At 49.5% G+C, this 25,935-nt stretch overlaps 1 protein-coding gene across 2 annotated transcripts in view; it reads right to left on the bottom strand.

Moving 5' to 3' along the window:
- The window catches only part of LOC144736816 (uncharacterized), a 674,279-nt gene that overhangs the window by 83,202 nt on the left and 565,142 nt on the right, over positions 1 to 25,935 (bottom strand). For both annotated transcript variants that reach the window (XM_078619463.1, XM_078619471.1), the window contains 4 exons: positions 14,405 to 14,615; positions 8,887 to 9,026; positions 2,165 to 2,221; positions 331 to 367 (listed from right to left, as the gene is read on the bottom strand). In XM_078619463.1, coding sequence (XP_078475589.1) covers positions 331 to 367; positions 2,165 to 2,221; positions 8,887 to 9,026; positions 14,405 to 14,615 — 445 coding nt within the window. The remainder of the gene's footprint in view (positions 1 to 330; positions 368 to 2,164; positions 2,222 to 8,886; positions 9,027 to 14,404; positions 14,616 to 25,935) is intronic.

The raw sequence follows: 25,935 nt of genomic DNA on the forward strand, positions 1-25,935 counted from the left end.
GAGTGAAAGTGACACACGCTGAGTGTAAGTGACACACGCTGAGTGTAAATGACACACACACTGAGTGTAAGTGACACACACACTGAGTGTAAGTGACACACTGAGTGAAAGTGACACACGCTGAGTGTAAGTGACACACGCTGAGTGTAAGTGACACACACACTGAGTGAAAGTGACACACACTGAGTGTAAGTGACACACACACACTGAGTGTAAGTGACACACACGCTGAGTGTAAGTGACACACACACTGAGTGTAAGTGACACACACACTGAGTGTAAGTGACACACACACTGAGTGTAAGTGACACCACACTGAGTGCTCCTCACCTCGTCTCTCAGTCTCCACCTTCAGCTTCTCTCTCAGCTGCGCTCACAGCGAGAGACAGGGAGACAGAGTGGAGGGGTAGAGATGCACACACGCTGCCTGCTACACTCGTCTTCACGTCACTCTCGTGATGATCGTCGTCAATGTCGCTGCCCGTGTCCCACTGCGTGTGCCGAGCCGTGCTCATTGCCAGGGCTCCCGCGTCATTCATCCTCAAGAGCTCCGTTAAAGTCGCCATCTGACTACCTCAATGCTTTGTGCCTATGTCCGGACGTTGCAAATCTCCATCACGATATTCTGGTGCTGTTCAATGACACGTGGCACCAACCTCTCCCCGTCGGTCGAAGAGACTCTGTGGGGCCTGAAACTCGCTACGATGACGAGACAGCAGCACGCCCTACTCCAACCCTTTAGCATTACAGCCAGGAAGACGACTGGGCAAGTGGAAGGAGCACAAACCCCCTTCATGGAAACAGTGACACAACACCCCCCTGGCACAACACCCCCCTGACACAACACCCCCCTGACACAACACCCCCCTGACACAACACCCCCCTGACACAACACCCCCCTGGCACAACACCCCCCTGGCACGACACCCCCTGACACGACACCCCCCTGACACGACACCCCCCTGACACAACACCCCCCTGGTACAACACCCCCCTGACACGACACCCCCCTGACACAACACCCCCTGACACAACAACCCCCTGGCACAACACCCCCCTGACACGACACCCCCCTGACACAACAACCCCCTGGCACAACACCCCCCTGGTATAACACCCCCCTGACACAACACCCCCCTGACACAACACCCCCCTGACACAACACCCCCTGACACAGGCGGGCATAGAGCACCTGAGCCACAAGATTAAAGGGAGGGGGGGTGGGAGCTCGAAGTCACGTGGTCTCCCTTCCTACAGAGTCCAAGATGAGCGGGGCGGACGAGGAGGTGGGGAGGTCGGGACGGGAAAGAGAGGGGCAGAGACTCTCGGTGGTCAAGCGGCAGCGGGATGAGGAGTGGTGGAAGGCCGCCTGCTAAGCCCACCAGCCGCGTGTGGGTCAACTCGTTCATTAGGGGGTTCGCTGCCCCCCCTCCCCCCTCTCCCTGGCTTCTCCTCAGCCTGCTGCTGATTCCTCCCTCTCCGTGTCCCCTCCCCATGTGAATCTTCCTCTCCCCCCTAACGCGAGCTCCCCGCTTGGCTGTGGCAGGGGGCCTCTTCCCCTCCCCCCCTCCCCCTGCCGTGTGGTGCCGTGACGTCACAATGGATTACCGCCGACGTTCTGTAGCCCGTTACTGGGACGTCTCGGCGTGTTGCATCGCGGTCGCGTTTTGTTGTCGTAAGAAAATTCGTCGTCTGAGAATTGTAGCCGGCAGTGTGCACATGGACGTGTGTAGGCCGTGTCGTCAATCCACTGCTGTTGGGGGGGTAATTTGACCATACTTCACCACACTGGTCATTGTGGGTTCATGAAAGTAAGGAGAATAGACACGGGAGTATTTATAGCGTGATAATATTTCTGCATTGCCCTCTCCTCCCACAATGCATCTCCAAGAATGTTTTATTATATTATTTGTCGATGTTTAGCTCCACGGCTGTTTATCAATACAAGGAGTGTCCGGGTGCTACGACGCACGACTGCCGTGTAGGGAGCGCAGCGTGATGCGTGGAGCAGCGTGGACGTGTGGAGCGCAGCGTGTGGAGCAGCGTGGACGCGTGCGGCGCAGCGCTGCAGGCCGGCGTCACGCTCGTCGCGTCGCCCCCCCGTGCGCCGCGCGCCACGCGGCACCCCCAAATGCCATGCGCGGTGCCCTGGGAGCCGCCTCACCTCGGGGAGGATTTCCTGCAGCACCTCTTCATCCAGCTCGGCTCCCGGCTGCAGCGTCTGGGGGCAAAGCAGGGACGAGTCATCTTCTCACTCTCACTCAGAGAGATCTGTGTGTGATGTGAGCAGGGACTCTCAAACACACCAGTGGGCTCAAGTAGTAACTAATTGGCGCGTTGTTTACGTGACAAACCTTACTGGCTGTGTCAGGCGGTGGAGAGTTACGACACAGTCTAGATTTGAAGCTTTCGTGACTGCAAGGATTCATACTCTTTGGTTTTTTCGGTAAAGTCATGTAGGTAAAACAATTAATAAAATAAAATAAATGAAAACAACTAAATTAAATCACGACGTTTCGGAGGCAACACAAGCCTCCCTCATCAGGTGTAAAAGGCACAGCAAAATAACTCTAGCGAGAGTTACTTGTGATGAGACATTGTTATATAGGGTAAGAGGAGGGGGAGGAGCCAAGGAGTAGTTACGACACATTTCTACTTAAGCGATCTAACTCAAAAGCCTTCATTATGAATAATATTGGTCACGAAATCCTAAGTTTAACACGTAGGCTTTCGCGACCAATATCATCCTTAAGAGGTTTTTTCAGTTAGATCGTGTAAATATATAAATGTGTCGTTAAAACCCGCCACCACACGACACAGCCAACTAGTAAGGGTTGTCACATAAACAGAACGTGCCAATTCGTCACTAGTACAGCACGCCGGTGTGTTGGAGAGCCAAGCCACAACATTTACAATCTGAGTACGACGTTTCACCAGTAATTACAACCAGCTTCATCAGGTGACAGCCAGATTTGTGGAGAAGTTCACCTGTTTTGTTCCTTATATAGAGGCATAGATGTGGTGACCACGCTTCTGCGCTCTTGCGCAAAGTGGGGGGAGGGGGGGGATTGGCTCTCCAACACACCGGTGTGGTGCTGTACTAGTGACGAATTGGCCACGTTCTGTTTACGTGACAACCCTTACTAGTTGGCTGTGTCGGGTGGTGGCGGGTTTTAACGACACATTTATATATTTATGCGATCTAACCCAAAAACCTCTATTATGAAAGCCTACGTGTTAAACGTCTCTGTGTTGCAAATCACAGCCTCTACACACATGAGGTGTGTGTTAGGTATAAACATGAGAACTGTAATGGAGAGCTGTAACGCACTTGCTAAGTATCATAACGCACCCTTCCCCAAGATGCTTAGAACAAGGTACACCAACGTATTTTACAAAATATAAATTATTGCAGATGTAGAAAATATAAACTGGGAAAAAGTATTGGAGGCTACTGGTGGGGAATCTTCATGGTTGTACTTAAAATACATTTTCTTGAGTACGGCTTACGCAGAGACCCGACCAAACGGCACCGACCAATCAACATTCCACCTGGACGTTTAACAATAAACAGGATTGTATATGCCGAAGGCTTCTGTAGAGAAAACAAGCAGAGATAAAAGCAGGCCAGAGATGACATGTGCAATATCATGAACCACATTGTGTGTTTAAGAAGGAAAATTCTACAACTCTCCAGGTATTTGGCTTCACTCATCTGCACGTTGGCACACGAGTACACCCCGTGTACACAACACTCACCTACACGAGGGTCTTGTACACAAGTACTAAGTAGAGGTGCAGCCCTGCAAGTGCCTGCTCACGCCACTGCTGGCAGTAGGGCATCTTGTAGAGGAAGCTATAGAGAGCCCCTCTAGAGGGTATTTGGTCTACTCTTCCACACTGCCCAAACATCTTGAAAGATGTGGGAGTACCCACACTTTACCCCACCACACGCGGCCTCCTCATCAACTCACTGCAGTGAGCAATCTACTGCCGTGTGGACAGAGACGGGGGTTTAAGAAGCTTGCCCCGCTGTTTCAGCTGCCACGCCGGGAGATCGAATCGAACCGGCGACCTGCGGATAGCGAGTCCAGCGCCCTCCTCGCCACGACCCCACGGCAGCTTCCCTCCCAGAGAGTGAACGACGCTCGTCGCGAACCGCTCCCTAGCGGCGCGCCACCGCCCCCTGCGGTCGCGTCAGCGATCACGGCCACGCAGGCGCGCGGACGCGCGGTGGTGGCGGTGCGCGGATCGGCTCACGCCGCGGCCTCGCCGAGTCTGGGCCGGGTTTCCCTCCCGCACTTCCCTCTGCGCGAGGACCGCTCCGCCCACTGGCGTGGCCGCTACCGCGCGCCCGGCTGCCTCCTGCCGGCGCTACGGGGAGACGGGCGCCATGGGGAAAGTTTGTTTCCTGGGCGGTCGCCCCCGAGTCTCTCTGCCGCACGAACTCCGCACGCGAGTCCCCGCGGTGCGAGCCTCGGCACCCCCTGCCGTGTCCCAGAGGGGGCACCCCGCGTCTGGACTCCGCTAGCGGTGGCCTCGTGCGTGGGCAGCGTCGCCTCTCTCCTGCACTTCAACGCGGCCCCTGCAGCACGCGGATCCCTTGCAGCGTCTGATGAGTTGAGTTGTGATTCTGAATTCATTAAACTAATAACTGTTGATTAGTGTTTCATTCCACAACTGAAATGATCTGACTGCAAATTTAGTTGGATTGTTTATACTGCGTTATTGTTTACTGTTCCTGTACTGCCATTGTCAATGTATGTTTGTTATTTAGCTGTGAAGCTGTGTAGACTCATCCCCTGTGTTGCTGGGCCCAGCTCTGCTCTGCTAGAGGAGCCGTTGGGCTCCCCCGGTGTTACTTGAGGGGGGCCCAGACCAACCGAGCCCCCCACCACCCCACCGAGTCCCCACAGAGACTCTCCCAGCCGTGCGCTGTGCTGAGTGACGGCCGCTCGCAGCGAGGGGGCTGACTGGGCCCGACGGCGACGCGGTCGCCGCTTCGTGCGGCGCCTCGGGGTTTGATCCCAGGGGCCGCCCTGGTTAATGCCGCGAGGGGAGTCACCAAACGTGCACGCGGCCTGCTTCACGGTGGACGTTAAAGATTCGCGATTGAAAACCAGCAGTGATGCGAGCCGGCGTCACGGTCCGACGCTGAACATTGCTCGCAAGTGACCCCACGTAGCGCCGGGGTCTCTGTGCACCGTGACCCAGCGCTGTGAGGCGAGGGTTGGCGGATCGGAAAAATTTGTGAAACTCCCACGGGAGCCAGGCCACCACCTCCTGGCTTGCCAGGGGATGGCAGTACAAGTGGATTCATTTACATCTGTTCCATCTGTACGGGGAATGAGTGTTACCACCATCTAAACAAAGTAATCTCTCATCTAAACAAATTAGTATCTCATCTCAACAAAGTAATCTCTCATCTAAACAAAGTAAACTCTTAACTAAACGTAATCTCTCATCAAAACAGTAATATCTGTTCTAAACAAAGTAATTTCTCATATAAAGAAAGAACATTTCATCTAATCAAAGTAATCTCTCATCTAAACCAAGTAGTCTCTCATCTAAACAAAGTAATGTCTCATCTAAAAAAAGTTATCTCCCATATAAATACAGTCAACACATATATCCTGTCTGTGAGAATCTGGACAGTCACTCTACCCAGTCACATGGAGTGACTCACAGAGGGGAGCATCTTGGCTGTTTACAGGAAACACAGCAGGCACACCAACTATGCAGGGATCAGGTAAAGCCCAGAAATCCACATCCCTGAAGATTATATAATGTTGTGTAAATGCAAATATAATTGCAGGCATTATATTTCCAACTGAGGGGCAAGTGTGTTTATAGAAATATGCAAATAATAGCATTGTATGAAATTGGAATATTAAAATTTAAGCCTGTTTCACCTGTAAAATTCATGGAAAACTTTGAAAATGTACAAAAAATCCCCTCAACATGTTAAAAGAAATATTTAATGTGTATTGAAATTCATTCAAATGTGTTGTTTTAAAACTTTACAACTAAGTTTGAAAAAATATATTAAACCTGTCCATGTGTCCATATGTCTGTCCATATCTAACGGGGGTCACGATGACTCCCATAAACTTGAGTATAAAGTTATGTTGGGACTTGTCCTGTAGAAAACAGCCCAACTGATGCAAGGGTTTCGAAAGCATTGGAGAGACAAACGATCGCTCCAAGCACCCGTCTCCACGTCCTGGCCCTGGCAGCCGAGGCTTGCCCTCCTCAGCAGTGCTGCTGTCTGAGCCATTTCTGTCACACACCGACTTGCCTACAGCTTCCTGTGTGCCTGGCACAAATGCCACTGTTGCTATCGCTAAGTAAATACTGCTGAGGACAAACGCACGATGAAAAGCGTGGCACTAGCCCTGTAAATGCATGATTTGTATTCTTTGTTTTTTATTGTAAAATGGATGAGGATTATTCAATAGGTTGTCATTCCCCAAGAAAATAAACATAGCACTATGGATGCACTTTATTACCTTCACCTTATTCTGTAGCCTCCAGCCTATCCAGTGCAATTTGTCCAGCAGTCACCCAGCTGCTTGATCCCAGCACAGAAGCCTCCCTCTGTTATGTGTTCCCAGTGCAGTGGAAGTGGCTGCGTCAACCTCCAGCTCATTTACCACTTCTGCCCTTGACTCATTTTCCATAGGGGAAATAGATGGGAGTGGTATGGCCATAAACAAATGTCACCACATGCAAGTGCCGACGTTATCTGAAGAATAAGACTTTGTTGATTTGGATGCAGAATGAAGAGGAATAAACATGGATTACGTTGTATCAGCGAGGTGAGGAGGAAAGAGAAGAACTCCAAACTTTTGAATGGTGGAAACTTTGTTTGTTATTGAGGGAGAGTTTACATTCACTATCGAGGAGTGGCATTCTTAGTCTCTCCAGAAATAAGAGAACGATTTATGGTTCAAGAGTTAATCAGATTGAGTTGCCAAAATCACACATGTTAAATATAATGATGCAAGTATATGCTCCATAAAACCCTGGTGGCAATGAATACGTCGACAAAATGTGGGAAATTACCCACATACTAAATTCAAGCAAAGCGCATGATGACATCATAATGCACGACTTTAATGCAAAAGTAGGTCAAATATGCAGAGACAAGCAGACGATCGGTAAGTTTGGCCTTGGAGTGAGGATAAGAAAGAAGAAAAGGCTTTGCTTTTTCTGGCAAAAACACAGGTGTTAAGATGTCTAAACACTATACAGACACCTATGGACACTTGTGTTATTGCCAGAAAGGGTAAAGCCTTTTCTTCTTTCTTAAGTGGCGAAAAAGGTCCTGTAGATAGTGTCGAGTGAGTGAGGTGTCAACTCGAGTTCGCAGCCAGCATAGACATGAATAAAATGAACACTTTTTAAAATAAGGAATTTATAAAGTGAATGTGAAGAAGCCCAAATGGTGAATACAGGAACCAGAATGACTTGATTCTAACGGACAACCCCCAGATAATCAGATACATCTCTGTCCTCAACACATTCAACGCAGGCAGTGATCAGACTGGCGCAACAATGCAAGTTGTACTTCAGCAGCTCACTGCTGGCTAAACCAAAAGAGTTCACATGAAAAAATATAGGCCTGTGGGCAGCTGATTTTAGGTTAACGGTAAGCAACACCTTCAAATGCCTAGAGGATCAAATTCATTACATTATTTTCTCCACTTTAAATAATGAATTACTGTGGCTAGCATAGTAATGAATAGTGAACTGTAAATGGAGGGAAGGTTTAGAAAGCCAACAGCACAAATTATCTGAACCACAAAATACTTATTGAGGAAGAGGAGAACTATAAGAGACAGTGTGGCTAAACTGAGGAGTAATTCACAGAATCTTTGAAAACAATCGGGAAAATAATGAGAAAAGTGAGAGAACACAACACATTTACGAGTGAAGACATCAATCAGAGCCAAGGCAGTATGAAGGTAGCTAAGTTAATCAGACCGACGAAGAGGAAGAGGAAGTTCAGATGTCACACTTCAAGAAATCAACTCTGCCCTTCAGAGTATCAATACTGTCCACAGTGAGACCATGATGGATGCTATCACTGTGGACATCAAAGAAGCAGGACCAAGAATACAATTAGTGTACTTGTTCACTATATGTTTACACACAAATAAAATGCTGGAATGATGCCTCAATCATTTGTCTATTCAAAAAGGATAATAAAACACGTTTGAACTCCTATAGATCCATTACTACAGACGCATATATTGTTCACGAAGAAAAACTCCCCATTCCCAGACTCTACAGGTGGAAAATGTTTGTGTTGTTTCACTTTCTGCTCCTCAGCGAGGACGAGTGGCACCCATTTTACCATCGCCTGCATTTCTCAAACATTATCAGGCACAGTGTGATGCTCTGTGCACTTGGGTATTCACAACTCTGCCACGAGTAAGAGGTCATTGATAATAGTGTCAGTGTCCTCACTGAGACAGCACGAATCCCCTTGCTGAACCCTTCTCAAGGGCAAGTAGGCAATAGTGAGAGCTGTGGGGATTTATCGGCGGATTTCACGGATATATTAACAATGGTTTGGGTGCCCTCGTTACCGAAGCTATCTACCATGGCCAAGTCATTGGCACTCAATGCCTCTACTTCAATACAGGAGTCGAATGAAGGGTGAGAATCTAGACATTTACCACATATTTACTTTACAAATGGTGGTGGAATGATCAAACATTTGGAATGACCCTGATAGTGTGATGATATATTTTTTATAAAGAACTTGTATTTTCATGTTCTCCTAAATCTCTCTTGTGGAAGAACCATGCGGTCTTGAGAGACTCTCACCTGGCATAACATAACGAGGCAGAAGTCAACAAATGTGCGAACCACCCTCACCTTCCTGCGGATGCCGGCCGTGATGGAGATCATGGTGAGAGTCTGCACCAGCCCCTTGGATGAGTACATGAGGTTCTCCAGCACCGTGTAGTCCTTGTATGAGGGCCGGTTCACCATGTCTGTCAGCAGGGAGACGGCTCCTGCAGCAGCAGCACACACAGCACATGCAGCACACACGACACATACAGCACAGACAGTACATGTAGCAGCGTATGCTGCACCGACGCAACACACACAGTACAGACAGTTCATGTAGCAGTACATACGCAGCACACACAGTACAGATAGTTCATCTAGCAGCACACGCAGTCGCTCTCTCTACTCGCAACTTGCATGGGCCCGCAAACTGCAGTCACAGCTGGTCAGGTTTTTTGAGCTGTTTGCATTGATTTAAGTGGGTAAAACATGTTGTACAATATATGTGTAATGACATCGCGGATGTCACTGTATGGTGCTAGCCCTAGAGAGGCATGGTGTGCGATGTACTTACATCGCGGACATCACGTATGTAGCAGCATCGTGCATGACACCGAGCAATGCCGGCTCTAGCAAGGCATGGCGTGCGATGCACCGCCATCGCGGACACCCCGTAGGTGGGTGTAGTACCAGCCCTAGTGACGGCTTGGTGAGCGCTGGGATAGCGCAGTGGCACCACGCATGGCGTGCAGTGCCGTCTCCTACCAGATGAAGTGGGGAGAGTGTCAGCCCAGGGACAGGGTTACCCTGGGCCATGGCACTCGTTGACCCCGAAGGCACGTGACCAGTAAAGTCTACATGAGGCCCCCAGGTGGGGGCTAAGGGGTGGTCACGTGTCCAGGGAAAGTTGTCTCAAGAAGAGACGAGAAAGAGCCAGAGCTCTCTCGAATGTGGGCGGGGCCAAGGGCGGAGCCATCCCCGACCCGGGAGTTCAGCGTTGCTACCGTCATCTGAAGATCTATGTTCTACATCAAGAAGAGTCTCCAACACGTGGTCCGGGACCCGACCTGGGCTCCGGTCCATTGTAGCTAACTCCCAGTGTGTTCGTGTAGTTAGCCGGGTGGCTAAAATTCCATGCAACACATACGCATCTCTCATGACAAGGTGCATTGGAAAATTCTGCCTCCTAGTGTGTGGATAAGATCAACTGAAGTTATTTCCAGTGCAACTCTGTGATATCTGCTTCCGTGGGTCAATGTCTAACACATGGTGTTGGACTGCTCTGTGAGAGTTACACATTTATTCTTTGTCTCATGACATGAAGCCCATAGCACAATTGTAATAGAATTCGGGGAAACAAAGAATATGTAAACAAAGAAAACTGACAAACCATCAATGACACCAATAGCAATGAACAATTGTGACCATGTTGTTCTGCCGACTCGAATAGGAGCCAGTGTATACGTCTGTAAATCCATCTTGAAATACTGTGAACAGCACAGCAGCAAGGACGGCCATGCCTGACGACGAGCCCTGCCATTGCTGCACTCACGACAAGAACTGCTGGGTAGACGTGATAGTTTATAACAAACACGCTGCAATACCACATCCCTGCACCAACCCTGCCCTGGGATTGGTCCTCTTGTGCTGAGTAAAAGTGAATTCCATCCATTGAGTCCCACATAGGGGAGAACCCTTTCCCCACTCATGGTTAAAGTGTCAAGGATTTTCAATTATGACAGCCAACCCTTAACTGCATAGGCTCACTTACTATGCCGGTCAAGGTAAAGAGATCACTATAGCCAATGCTGCTGACACACCTCACTACCGCTTGCTTCCTAGCAAATCCAACACCCAACATACAAGCCCCTCTGTTTAAGTATGCCACCATCCGGATTTCGGGAAAATCAATAAGCAGACACTGTCTCCTTCACAGATCCTTCTCTCCACATACAAATTTAATCTAATTCTTACACAACCCATCAGCCACACGGCCTTCTGGGAGTGCGTAATTTCAAGACGGCAAACTCTGGACTGGTTTCAACATGCAGCGTCTCTTCAGCAGTCAGGCTTGCTTGAAGCAATGCTGGTGAACTGCTGATTTTGCAGGAAAGGACCTCCCTTTACGAAATGGGGTCCCAGTTTGATGCAAAATTATATCAAATATAATTGAAATAATAATTCGCATAATTGTGGAAAATCTAACAAAAATATATACATTTTGTAAGAAATACGTGGCTTTAGGTGGAGAGGAGGCATATTGTCTGCTTAACTACATTGTTATTTATCTTCTACACAACCACGTGAATGATCGTCATCTGGCTCGAGGGCGTCCCGTTGCTCGCCGACCCATGTAACCTGCCCTCCTACATCCTGCACACGTGTCCCACCCATCACCACCTCCTCTTCCTGATTGCATCCACAACACAACACAAATGTAACACATATTTTAAACACCTGTCTCTTAATACTAATGTTGACCTCTCTAGTCTTCAAAAGTGGTTTGTGTGGTCTGTCAAAATCTCCCCCTGCTAACGCAATGCATTTCTTTATTAATTCTCTCAACTCCCTGTACTATGCACATTCCTGCCTAAAGACACAAACTCCTCTCCTACCTCTACACTCTCACTTCATGCTGCACCTGTGTCAGGAGCACGGGACTGCTGTCAGGAAGGGAAGCTCACGTTGAGAGCCCAGTGTCTATCTCTGCACCCAACACTGCCCAGAGCTGCCCTGAGCTGCATTGTCCCAGCCAAGCTCCCGCACCGTCTGCACACTCCATGTCTCCCAGTTTAAAGCAGCTGTTTTATTGTCTCTACGCTGGCAAGGTTTTATTGAACAGTCGCGCACACCACTGAAACAAGTGGGTGGCAAAATACAAGAGACCCCTGCTAAAAACTGGTTCTCACCGCAAACCTCCCCTGTGTCTCTACTTGTAGTGGCACACAAGCCCCATGAGATCTCAAGCAGTCAGCCTATAGTACGTGAAATACCATAGCGGCCACCACCTTCCATAGCCCTTTCTCCGAGCAGCCATAAGCTTGTAGGATTTCCCAAAAGTAATGCCTCTTATTTTTAATCAATAACATTAAATTGAACTGATTCATACTTTTAGACATTCATTCATGGAACTGGCCATGTTGATATTGGAAAGGAACTGTTCCCATTGATCCATAAAAATGACAATGCATACACGTGTCATCACTGCTAATAAAAACGAATAGGGGGATATTCTGCCACTTATGTGTGAGATACCTGGTGATAATAGTTGGAAAGCAGCGCTTATGAGGACCGCTCCTAGGCCACTCGGTAATTTCTTGCACAACTCCTCGAGCCCAAACATGAATGGATAGAGGGATGCGGAAGAGGTGCAGTGTGAGTTGTGTACCTTGTGCCTGCAGTGACGAGGCAGTGGCAGCACTAAAACCATAACCATCATCACCACCATCACCACCGTTACAATTATCATCACCATAACATTTACACATCAGCAAAACCCATTGTCTATCCACTGCTGGATGTAGACCTCCCTACATCTCACTATCTCTTGGAGTTCTGCGACGCAACAACCTATCCCACTCCTGCACAAGAGCTCCATGGTGGTCGTCTGCATCACGCGTGGCGGGAAGCCGCACAGTAGCAGTCGCATGGCCATCATCATCAACATCACCAACATCGGCATCGTCGTCATAAGTATTAATCCTCACCACCATTATTCATCCGTCATGAGACAACTACAGCAAGAAAACTGCTGAAGTAGGTGAGAGAACTGCCGTGACAAGAGGTTATATAGGTCTGAGCTGGTAGCAACCCAAGAGAACGTGGGCGGGGCTAAAGCCTGATTCCCACCACCATCCAGTGAACTGGAGCACGTATGCCAAGCCCTCAAGATGAATGGATATTCGGACCGCACAATCCGCAAAGCTGCATCCCCAACCATGGGAAGAGAACCATCGGAGGACCCAATCAAAACCATCACCTTGTCATAAATAGCAGGGGTTACCAAAAATATTTCCAAAATCTTAAACAAACACAAGATCCAGGTTTCATTCAACACAGTACACAAAATCCGTGATTTGATCCCATCTGTGAAAGATGTGATTCCTGACATGCAATACCCTGGGTGTCTACAAACTAAGTTGTGTCTGCGGTAGCAGTTACATTGGGGAAATGAAACGACATGTCTCGGACCGTGTTCGCGAACATAAGGCAGCTTTGAAACACGGCAGAACCAACTCCTCTGCCGTGGCTGATCACTGCTTTAACGCGGTGGGCTCACACGATATTGTTTTTTCCGAGACCAAGGTACTCTGCAAACCTTTGGGCTACCATCAAAGATTTGTTCATGCAGCCATCCAGATATATAAACACAGACATAATTTCAACCGAGAAAATGGGTACAAACTGATTGCTTGTGTTCGATCTAAACATCATGATCTATTATTTTTTCTACCTAGGTGACTTTACCGAAAGAACTAAAGAGTATGGATTCTTGCAATCACGAAAGCTTCAAATCTAGATTGAGAGTTATTAGCTTACATTTCTGCATATGCCTTTTGCCCTCAACAGGGGGAATTTTCTGTGTGGCTCCTCTTATCCGTGACCACTGCCAAGTAATTCCTCTTATCCGTAGATAAACGTGCAGAACAGGAGGAATCGACCCGTGAATAACAGAAGTGTTCATGGACCAGGGCCACAGTGTTAACAGGCATGAAGGAAATGGCAGCGTAAGAAATCTCGACTGTAGTCTCCTTCCTTCCCTATGCGTTCGTGCCAAAGTGTAACCAGGGCGAGCATCTCCACCGTGGCCAAAAGGAGTCATCGGCATCACGGCACCGTTTGTGAAACGCATCCTGAACAGCGTTGGCATCAAAACGTCGCGAGCACCGGCCGCCACGTACGGTGGACGGGCCGAGCGTCCTCCGGCCCGTGTAGCGCGCGGCTCGCGGTCTCGCGCCTCGCCTGTGGCACTGCTGTTTCGGGCGAGGGGCTCTGCCAGCTGCCTCGTGTTCGTGTCATTGCAGACATTCCAGTTAATTAATATCTGGATGTGGGGTATCAGTGTAACTAAACTGTTAATTCAGTGTTATATCGCACAGCAGAAATAGTATCCAAGTTTATGTGTACAGGGCAGAGAGTTCCCCATCAGTGGCAGGGGTGAGCCAATCCACAGGTTGACTACTGAGGACTTGCAACAAAGCAGTGCTCATATTGACGCCAGTATCTTGTTCAACCAAGGCACCTCTACCCAGGCTTCTGCATTCAAAAGGCCCAAGTAATCACGTGCACAGACTTAAAGGTTTTTTTACATCTCAAGCGTGCAACCACATTGACTGAATTTACACTTTTATCAAATGAATGTCAACGCACCACTGATTGCAAGTGCACATATTGAGCAGCATCAACTATGGTAACTGCTCGGTTGACGAATGCTCCGAGTTCATGTCTCTGACGAGCACTTGCAGCCCCACTGCTCTCTGCTATCATTACATCACACCTCACAGTAAAACAACGCAGCTTTCCCAGATCCATTTCTCGAACACGATGACAAACAGTGTAAAACACATCATGTTAAATGCCCTAAGCATATGCTCTTCCTCACCCCGTGCGTTACAGATGATGTCCAGGTCCCCCTCTGTCGCAATAAAGGCCAGGGCTCGTAGAGCAGAGAGTTTGCAGGGTGCGTCGGGCACATCCAGGTAGCAGGCCAGCACGTCCGCCGCCAGCTCCTGGTGGAAGCACGACTTCAGCTCCGGCTCCGTGCTCAGGTTTTCAAGCGTTGCAGTGGCAAACCTCAGCGTGTTTTTGGATTCCTGATAAAGGAGAGAGCAAAACAAAAGCAGTAGAAGCCTTCAGTTAAATAGAAACATATCCATACTCTTTGGAAACATATCTCCATAGAATTTGGATCAAACAACAGACTTCTGGTGCACAGTGGTTAGCGCACAGCACTATAAACCCATCAACCTGTGTTCGATTCCCAGCCATGACTAATATCAGCGATGGGTGATCTGAACCGCTCCTGGCCTCCCATCCCCTTCACCAACAAGCATGGTAAAGTATGGTCTAGTATGGTCTAACAATCTCAAATTACGGCAGGGGTAGGCTTTCATACAGCAGTGGATTCATAACGACTGCAGAATATCACAAGTCCTCCGCAATAATGTTCATAACACTGAAGGATTTACTGTGCACATTTAACTAAGAACACTATACCAAACAAAATAACAAGGAGAGCCATTAGTTTGTCACTTGGTAAAAAGTTCAATATTTAAAGAGCCGCAATGCACGTGGTGAATACGAGACGGTGGACCTTAATAAAGAACGGCGCAAAGATATTTTATTTGATGATCAAATATTTATACTTTGGCGAGTAGCTGTCTAAAGACGTGATATTACATGGGTTAGTAACAGATATTTAGTGCAACATGGGCTAGTAATTGACTAATACCTGGTGATACATCGGCTAGTAACTATTACTTAGTGCTACATGGCCGAGTAACTAACTGACTCACTTATACTCACTTACAGTCACTCTTTCACATTCACTCACTGTCACTCACTGTCACTCACTGTCACTCACTCACTGTCCCTCACTGTCACTCACTCACTGTCACTCACTGTCACTCACTCACTGTCACTCACTCACTGTCACTCACTGTCGCTCACTCACTGTCACTCACTGTCACTCGTTCACTGTCACTCACTGTCACTCGCTCACTGTTACTCACTGTCACTCACTCACTGTCACTCACTATCACTCACTCACTGCCACTCACTGTCACTCACTGTCACTCACTCACTGTCACTCACTGTCACTTGTTGCTACATGGGCTAGTTACCGCTAGCAACTGACTGACACTTGGTAATCAATGGATGATGAACTAACTCGCACTCACCAAGCTCTAACTCACTGGCACTCATTGAAGGATTCGCCTTCTCACTCACTCTCCACTCATTCACTAAATCACACTACCACTCATTCTCACTCATTCACACTCAATCACTCTCACTCAGTTGAACTCACAGACACTGTCACTCACTCACTGTCACTCACTCACTGTCACTCACTGTCACTCACTCACTGTCACTCACTAATTCACTGTCACTCACTCACTGTCACTCACTCACTGTAACTCACCGTCACTCACTCACCATCACTCACTCTCTGTCACTCACTCATTCACTGTCACTCACTCATTCACTGTCACTCACTCACTGTCACTCACTGTCACTCACTCACCATCACTCACTCCCTGTCACTCACCCACTGTCACTCACTGTCACTCACTCACTGTCACTCACTGTCACTGACTGTCACTCACTCACTGCCACTCACTGTCACTCACTGTCACTCACTCACTGTCACTCACTGTCACTCACTCACTGTCACTCACTGTCACTCACTCACTGTCACTCACTGTCACTCACTCACTGTCACTAACTGTCACTCACTCACTGTCACTCACTGTCACTGACTGTCACTCACTCACTTTCACTCACTGTCACTCACTGTCACTCACTCACTGTCACTAACTGTCACTCACTCACTGTCACTCACTGTCACTCACTCAATGTCACTCACTGTCACTCACTCACTGTCACTCACTGTCACTCACTCACTGTCACTCACTCACTGCCACTCACTGTCACTCACTGTCACTCACTCACTGTCACTCACTGTCACTCACTCACTGTCACTCACTGTCACTCACTGTCACTCACTCACTGTCACTCACTGCCACTCACTGTCACTCACTCACTGTCACTCACTGTCACTCACTCACTCACTGCCACTCACTGCCACTCACTGTCCCTCACTCACAGTCACTCACTGTCACTCAATGTCACTCACTCACTGTCACTCAATGTCACTCACTCACTGTCACTCACTGCCACTCACTGTCACTCACTCACAGTCACTCACTGTGACTCACTGTCACTCACTCACTGTCACTCACTGCCACTCACTGTCACTCACTCACAGTCACTCACAGTCACTCACTGTCACTCACTGTCACTCAATGTCACTCACTCACTGTCACTCACTGCCACTCACTGTCACTCACTCACAGTCACTCACAGTCACTCACTGTCACTCAATGTCACTCACTCACTGTCACTCACTGCCACTCACTGTCACTCACTCACAGTCACTCACTGTGACTCACTGTCACTCATTGTCACTCACTCACTGTCACTCACTGCCACTCACTGTCACTTACTCACTGCCACTCACTCACTGACACTCACTGTCCCTCACTCACTGTCACTCACTCACTGTCACTCACTGCCGCTCACTGCCACTCACTGTCACTAACAGTCACTCACTGTCACACACTCACTGCCACTCACTCACTGCCACTCACTTTCACTCGCTCACTGTCACTCACTCTCACTCACTATCACTCACTCACTGTCACTCACTGTCACTCACTCACTTTCACTCACTCACTGCCACTCACTTTCACTCGCTCACTGTCACTCACTCTCACTCACTATCACTCACTCACTGTCACTCACTGTCACTTGTTGCTACAGGGGCTAGTAACTGACTGACACTTGGTGCTGTATGGCTTAGTCACCGACTACTACAGTACGTGATGCTACATGGGACAGTAACTAATACTTGTTGCTACATGGGCTAGTTACCGCTAGCAACTGACTGACACTTGGTAATCAATGGATGATGAACTAACTCACACTCACCAAGCTCTAACTCACTGGCACTCGCTGCCACTCACTCGCTGTCACTCACTCACTGTCACTCGCTGTCACTCACTGTCACTCGCTGTCACTCACTCAATGTCACTCACTCACTGTCACTCACTGTCACTCACTGTCACTCACTCGCTGTCACTCACTCACTGTCACTCGCTGTCACTCACTCACTGTCACTCACTCACTGTCACTCGCTGTCACTCACTCACTGTCACTCACTCACTGTCACTCACTGTCACTCACTGTCACTCACTCAGTGTCACTCACTCACTGTCACTCACTGTCACTCACTCACTGTCACTCACTCACTGTCACTCGCTGTCACTCACTCGCTGTCACTCACTCACTGTCACTCACTCAGTGTCACTCACTCACTGTCACTCACTGTCACTCACTCAGTGTCACTCACTCACTGTCACTCACTGTCACTCACTCGCTGTCACTCACTCACTGTCACTCGCTGTCACTCACTCACTGTCACTCACTCACTGTCACTCGCTGTCACTCACTCACTGTCACTCACTCACTGTCACTCACTGTCACTCACTGTCACTCACTGTCACTCGCTGTCACTCACTCACTGTCACTCGCTGTCACTCACTCACTGTCACTCACTGTCACTCACTGTCACTCACTGTCACTCACTCACTGTCACTCGCTGTCACTCACTCACTGTCACTCACTCACTGTCACTCGCTCACTGTCACTCACTGTCACTCACTCACTCGCTGTCACTCACTCACTGTCACTCACTCACTGTCACTCACTCACTGTCACTCACTGTCACTCACTCACTCACTCGCTGTCACTCACTCACTGTCACTCACTGTCGCTCACTCACTGTCACTCACTCATTGTCACTCGCTGTCACTCACTCACTGTCACTCACTCACTCACTGTCACTCACTCACTGTCACTCACCGTCACTCACTCACTGTCACTCACCGTCACTCACTCACTGTCACTCACTCACTCACTGTCACTCACTCACTGTCACTCACTCACTGTCACTCACTCACTGTCACTCACTGTCACTCACTCACTCGCTGTCACTCACTCACTGTCACTCACTGTCACTCACTCAGTGTCACTCACTCACTGTCGCTCACTCACTGTCGCTCACTCACTGTCACTCACTGTCACTCACTCGCTGTCACTCACTCACTGTCACTCGCTGTCACTCACTCACTGTCACTCACTCACTGTCACTCGCTGTCACTCACTCACTGTCACTCACTCACTGTCACTCACTGTCACTCACTCACTGTCACTCGCTGTCACTCACTCACTGTCACTCGCTGTCACTCACTCACTGTCACTCACTGTCACTCACTGTCACTCACTCACTGTCACTCACTCACTGTCACTCGCTGTCACTCACTCACTGTCACTCACTCACTGTCACTCGCTGTCACTCACTCACTGTCACTCACTCACTGTCACTCACTGTCACTCACTCACTGTCACTCGCTGTCACTCACTCACTGTCACTCGCTGTCACTCACTCACTGTCACTCACTGTCACTCACTGTCACTCACTCGCTGTCACTCACTCACTGTCACTCACTGTCACTCGCTGTCACTCACTCACTGTCACTCACTCACTGTCACTCGCTCACTGTCACTCACTGTCACTCACTCACTCGCTGTCACTCACTCGCTGTCACTCACTCACTGTCACTCACTCACTGTCACTCACTCACTGTCAATCACTGTCACTCACTCACTCGCTGTCACTCACTGTCGCTCACTCACTGTCACTCACTCACTGTCACTCGCTGTCACTCACTCACTGTCACTCACTCACTGTCACTCACTCACTGTCAATCACTGTCACTCACTCACTCGCTGTCACTCACTGTCGCTCACTCACTGTCACTCACTCACTGTCACTCGCTGTCACTCACTCACTGTCACTCACTCACTCACTGTCACTCACTCACTGTCACTCACCGTCACTCACTCACTGTCACTCACTCACTCACTCACTGTCACTCACTCACTGTCACTCACTGTCACTCACTCACTGTCACTCGCTGTCACTCACTGTCACTCACTCACTGTCACTCACTCACTGTCACTCACTCACTGCCACTCGCTGTCACTCACTCACTGTCACTCACTCACTGTCACTCGCTGTCACTCACTCACTGTCACTCACTCACTGTCACTCGCTGTCACTCACTCACTGTCACTCACTCACTCACTCACTGTCACTCACTGTCACTCACTGTCGCTCACTCACTGTCACTCACTCACTGTCACTCGCTGTCACTCACTCACTGTCACTCACTCACTCACTCACTGTCACTCACTGTCACTCACTGTCGCTCACTCACTGTCACTCACTCACTGTCACTCACTCACTGTCACTCACTCACTCACTCACTGTCACTCACTCACTCACTCACTGTCACTCACTGTTACTCACTCACTGTCACTCGCTGTCACTCACTCACTGTCACTCACTGTCACTCACTCACTGTCACTCACTCACTGTCACTCGCTGTCACTCACTCACTGTCACTCACCGTCACTCACTCACTGTCACTCGCTGTCACTCACTCACTGTCACTCACTGTCACTCACTCACTGTCACTCACTCACTGTCACTCGCTGTCACTCACTCACTGTCACTCACTCACTGTCACTCACTGTCACTCACTCACCGTCACTCACTCACTGTCACTCACTGTCACTCACTGTCACTCACTCACTGTCACTCACTCACTCACTCACTGTCACTCACTCACTCACTGTCACTCACTCACTGTCACTCACTCACTGTCACTCACTGTCACTCACTCACTCACTCACTGTCACTCACTCACTGTCACTCACTGTCACTCACTCACTCACTGTCACTCACTGTCACTCACTCACTGTCACTCACTCACTCACTCACTGTCACTCACTCACTCACTCACTGTCACTCACTGTCACTCACTCACTGTCACTCACTCACTCACTCACTCACTCACTCACTGTCACTCACTGTCACTCACTCACTGTCACTCACTCACTCACTCACTCACCCACTCGCTGTCACTCACTGTCACTCACTCACTGTCACTCACTCACTGTCACTCACTCACAGTCACTCACTGTCACTCACTGTCACTCACTCACTGCCACTCACTGTCACTCACTCACTGTCACTCACTCAGTCACTCAGTCACTCACTCACTGTCACTCACTGTCACTCACTGTCACTCCCTCACTGTCACTCACTGTCACTCACTCGCTGTCACTCACTGTATCTCACTCACTGCCACTCACTCGCTGTCACTCAGTCACTCACTCACTGTCACTCACTGTCACTCACTGTATCTCACTCACTGCCACTCACTGCCACTCACTCACTGTCACTCACACTCACTCACTGTAACTCACTCACTGTCACTCACTGTCACTCACTCACTGTCACTCACTCACTGTCACTCACTGTCACTCACTCACTCACTGTCACTCACTGTCACTCACTCACTCACTCACTGTCACTCACTGCCATTCACTCACTGTCACTCACTGTCACTCACTCACTGTCACTCACTCACTGTCACTCACTCACTCACTCAGTCACTCACTCACTGTCACTCACTGTCACTCACTCGCTGTCACTCGCTCACTGTCACTCACTGTCACTCGCTGTCACTCCCTCACTGTCACTCACTGTCACTCACTCACTGTCACTCACTGTCACTCACTCACTGTCACTCACTGTCACTCACTCACTGTCACTCACTGTCACTCACTCACTGCCACTCACTGTCACTCACTCACTGTCACTCACTCACTGTCACTCACTGTCACTCTGTCACTCACTCACTGTCACTCACTGTCAATCACTGTCACTCACTCACTGTCACTCACTGTCACTCACTCACTGTCACTCACTGTCACTCACTGTCACTCACTCACTGTCACTCACTGTCGCTCACTGTCACTCACTCACTGTCACTCACTCACTGTCACTCACTGTCACTCACTCACTGTCACTGACTGTCACTCACTGTTACTCACTCACTGTCACTCACTGTCGCTCACTGTCGCTCACTCACTGTCACTCAATCACTGTCGCTCACTCACTGTCACTCACCGTCACTCACTGTCGCTCACTCACTGTCACTCACTGTCACTCACTGTCACTTGTTGCTACAGGGGCTAGTAACTGACTGACACTTGGTGCTGTATGGCTTAGTCACCGACTACTACAGTACGTGATGCTACATGGGACAGTAACTAATACTTGTTGCTACATGGGCTAGTTACCGCTAGCAACTGACTGACACTTGGTAATCAATGGATGATGAACTAACTCACACTCACCAAGCTCTAACTCACTGGCACTCGCTGCCACTCACTCGCTGTCACTCACTCACTGTCACTCGCTGTCACTCACTGTCACTCGCTGTCACTCACTCAATGTCACTCACTCACTGTCACTCACTGTCACTCACTGTCACTCACTCGCTGTCACTCACTCACTGTCACTCGCTGTCACTCACTCACTGTCACTCACTCACTGTCACTCGCTGTCACTCACTCACTGTCACTCACTCACTGTCACTCACTGTCACTCACTGTCACTCACTCAGTGTCACTCACTCACTGTCACTCACTGTCACTCACTCACTGTCACTCACTCACTGTCACTCGCTGTCACTCACTCGCTGTCACTCACTCACTGTCACTCACTCAGTGTCACTCACTCACTGTCACTCACTGTCACTCACTCAGTGTCACTCACTCACTGTCACTCACTGTCACTCACTCGCTGTCACTCACTCACTGTCACTCGCTGTCACTCACTCACTGTCACTCACTCACTGTCACTCGCTGTCACTCACTCACTGTCACTCACTCACTGTCACTCACTGTCACTCACTGTCACTCACTGTCACTCGCTGTCACTCACTCACTGTCACTCGCTGTCACTCACTCACTGTCACTCACTGTCACTCACTGTCACTCACTGTCACTCACTCACTGTCACTCGCTGTCACTCACTCACTGTCACTCACTCACTGTCACTCGCTCACTGTCACTCACTGTCACTCACTCACTCGCTGTCACTCACTCACTGTCACTCACTCACTGTCACTCACTCACTGTCACTCACTGTCACTCACTCACTCACTCGCTGTCACTCACTCACTGTCACTCACTGTCGCTCACTCACTGTCACTCACTCATTGTCACTCGCTGTCACTCACTCACTGTCACTCACTCACTCACTGTCACTCACTCACTGTCACTCACCGTCACTCACTCACTGTCACTCACCGTCACTCACTCACTGTCACTCACTCACTCACTGTCACTCACTCACTGTCACTCACTCACTGTCACTCACTCACTGTCACTCACTGTCACTCACTCACTCGCTGTCACTCACTCACTGTCACTCACTGTCACTCACTCAGTGTCACTCACTCACTGTCGCTCACTCACTGTCACTCACTCACTGTCACTCACTGTCACTCACTCGCTGTCACTCACTCACTGTCACTCGCTGTCACTCACTCACTGTCACTCACTCACTGTCACTCGCTGTCACTCACTCACTGTCACTCACTCACTGTCACTCACTGTCACTCACTCACTGTCACTCGCTGTCACTCACTCACTGTCACTCGCTGTCACTCACTCACTGTCACTCACTGTCACTCACTGTCACTCACTCACTGTCACTCACTCACTGTCACTCACTGTCACTCGCTGTCACTCACTCACTGTCACTCACTCACTGTCACTCGCTGTCACTCACTCACTGTCACTCACTCACTGTCACTCACTGTCACTCACTCACTGTCACTCGCTGTCACTCACTCACTGTCACTCGCTGTCACTCACTCACTGTCACTCACTGTCACTCACTGTCACTCACTCGCTGTCACTCACTCACTGTCACTCACTGTCACTCGCTGTCACTCACTCACTGTCACTCACTCACTGTCACTCGCTCACTGTCACTCACTGTCACTCACTCACTCGCTGTCACTCACTCGCTGTCACTCACTCACTGTCACTCACTCACTGTCACTCACTCACTGTCAATCACTGTCACTCACTCACTCGCTGTCACTCACTGTCGCTCACTCACTGTCACTCACTCACTGTCACTCGCTGTCACTCACTCACTGTCACTCACTCACTGTCACTCACTCACTGTCAATCACTGTCACTCACTCACTCGCTGTCACTCACTGTCGCTCACTCACTGTCACTCACTCACTGTCACTCGCTGTCACTCACTCACTGTCACTCACTCACTCACTGTCACTCACTCACTGTCACTCACCGTCACTCACTCACTGTCACTCACTCACTCACTCACTGTCACTCACTCACTGTCACTCACTGTCACTCACTCACTGTCACTCGCTGTCACTCACTGTCACTCACTCACTGTCACTCACTCACTGTCACTCACTCACTGCCACTCGCTGTCACTCACTCACTGTCACTCACTCACTGTCACTCGCTGTCACTCACTCACTGTCACTCACTCACTGTCACTCGCTGTCACTCACTCACTGTCACTCACTCACTCACTCACTGTCACTCACTGTCACTCACTGTCGCTCACTCACTGTCACTCACTCACTGTCACTCGCTGTCACTCACTCACTGTCACTCACTCACTCACTCACTGTCACTCACTGTCACTCACTGTCGCTCACTCACTGTCACTCACTCACTGTCACTCACTCACTGTCACTCACTCACTCACTCACTGTCACTCACTCACTCACTCACTGTCACTCACTGTTACTCACTCACTGTCACTCGCTGTCACTCACTCACTGTCACTCACTGTCACTCACTCACTGTCACTCACTCACTGTCACTCGCTGTCACTCACTCACTGTCACTCACCGTCACTCACTCACTGTCACTCGCTGTCACTCACTCACTGTCACTCACTGTCACTCACTCACTGTCACTCACTCACTGTCACTCGCTGTCACTCACTCACTGTCACTCACTCACTGTCACTCACTGTCACTCACTCACCGTCACTCACTCACTGTCACTCACTGTCACTCACTCACTGTCACTCACTCACTCACTCACTGTCACTCACTCACTCACTGTCACTCACTCACTGTCACTCACTCACTGTCACTCACTGTCACTCACTCACTGTCACTCACTCACTCACTCACTGTCACTCACTCACTGTCACTCACTGTCACTCACTCACTCACTGTCACTCACTGTCACTCACTCACTGTCACTCACTCACTCACTCACTGTCACTCACTCACTCACTCACTGTCACTCACTGTCACTCACTCACTGTCACTCACTCACTCACTCACTCACTCACTGTCACTCACTGTCACTCACTCACTGTCACTCACTCACTCACTCACTCACCCACTCGCTGTCACTCACTGTCACTCACTCACTGTCACTCACTCACTGTCACTCACTCACAGTCACTCACTGTCACTCACTGTCACTCACTCACTGCCACTCACTGTCACTCACTCACTGTCACTCACTCAGTCACTCAGTCACTCACTCACTGTCACTCACTGTCACTCACTGTCACTCCCTCACTGTCACTCACTGTCACTCACTCGCTGTCACTCACTGTATCTCACTCACTGCCACTCACTCGCTGTCACTCAGTCACTCACTCACTGTCACTCACTGTCACTCACTGTATCTCACTCACTGCCACTCACTGCCACTCACTCACTGTCACTCACACTCACTCACTGTAACTCACTCACTGTCACTCACTGTCACTCACTCACTGTCACTCACTCACTGTCACTCACTGTCACTCACTCACTCACTGTCACTCACTGTCACTCACTCACTCACTCACTGTCACTCACTGCCATTCACTCACTGTCACTCACTGTCACTCACTCACTGTCACTCACTCACTGTCACTCACTCACTCACTCAGTCACTCACTCACTGTCACTCGCTGTCACTCGCTCACTGTCACTCACTGTCACTCGCTGTCACTCCCTCACTGTCACTCACTGTCACTCACTCACTGTCACTCACTGTCACTCACTCACTGTCACTCACTGTCACTCACTCACTGTCACTCACTGTCACTCACTCACTGCCACTCACTGTCACTCACTCACTGTCACTCACTCACTGTCACTCACTGTCACTCTGTCACTCACTCACTGTCACTCACTGTCAATCACTGTCACTCACTCACTGTCACTCACTGTCACTCACTCACTGTCACTCACTGTCACTCACTGTCACTCACTCACTGTCACTCACTGTCGCTCACTGTCACTCACTCACTGTCACTCACTCACTGTCACTCACTGTCACTCACTCACTGTCACTGACTGTCACTCACTGTTACTCACTCACTGTCACTCACTGTCGCTCACTGTCGCTCACTCACTGTCACTCAATCAC

The sequence above is a fragment of the Lampetra planeri genome, chromosome 3, assembly GCF_965212315.1.
Source record: "Lampetra planeri chromosome 3, kcLamPlan1.2.h2, whole genome shotgun sequence".
Lineage (NCBI taxonomy): Eukaryota > Metazoa > Chordata > Hyperoartia > Petromyzontiformes > Petromyzontidae > Lampetra > Lampetra planeri.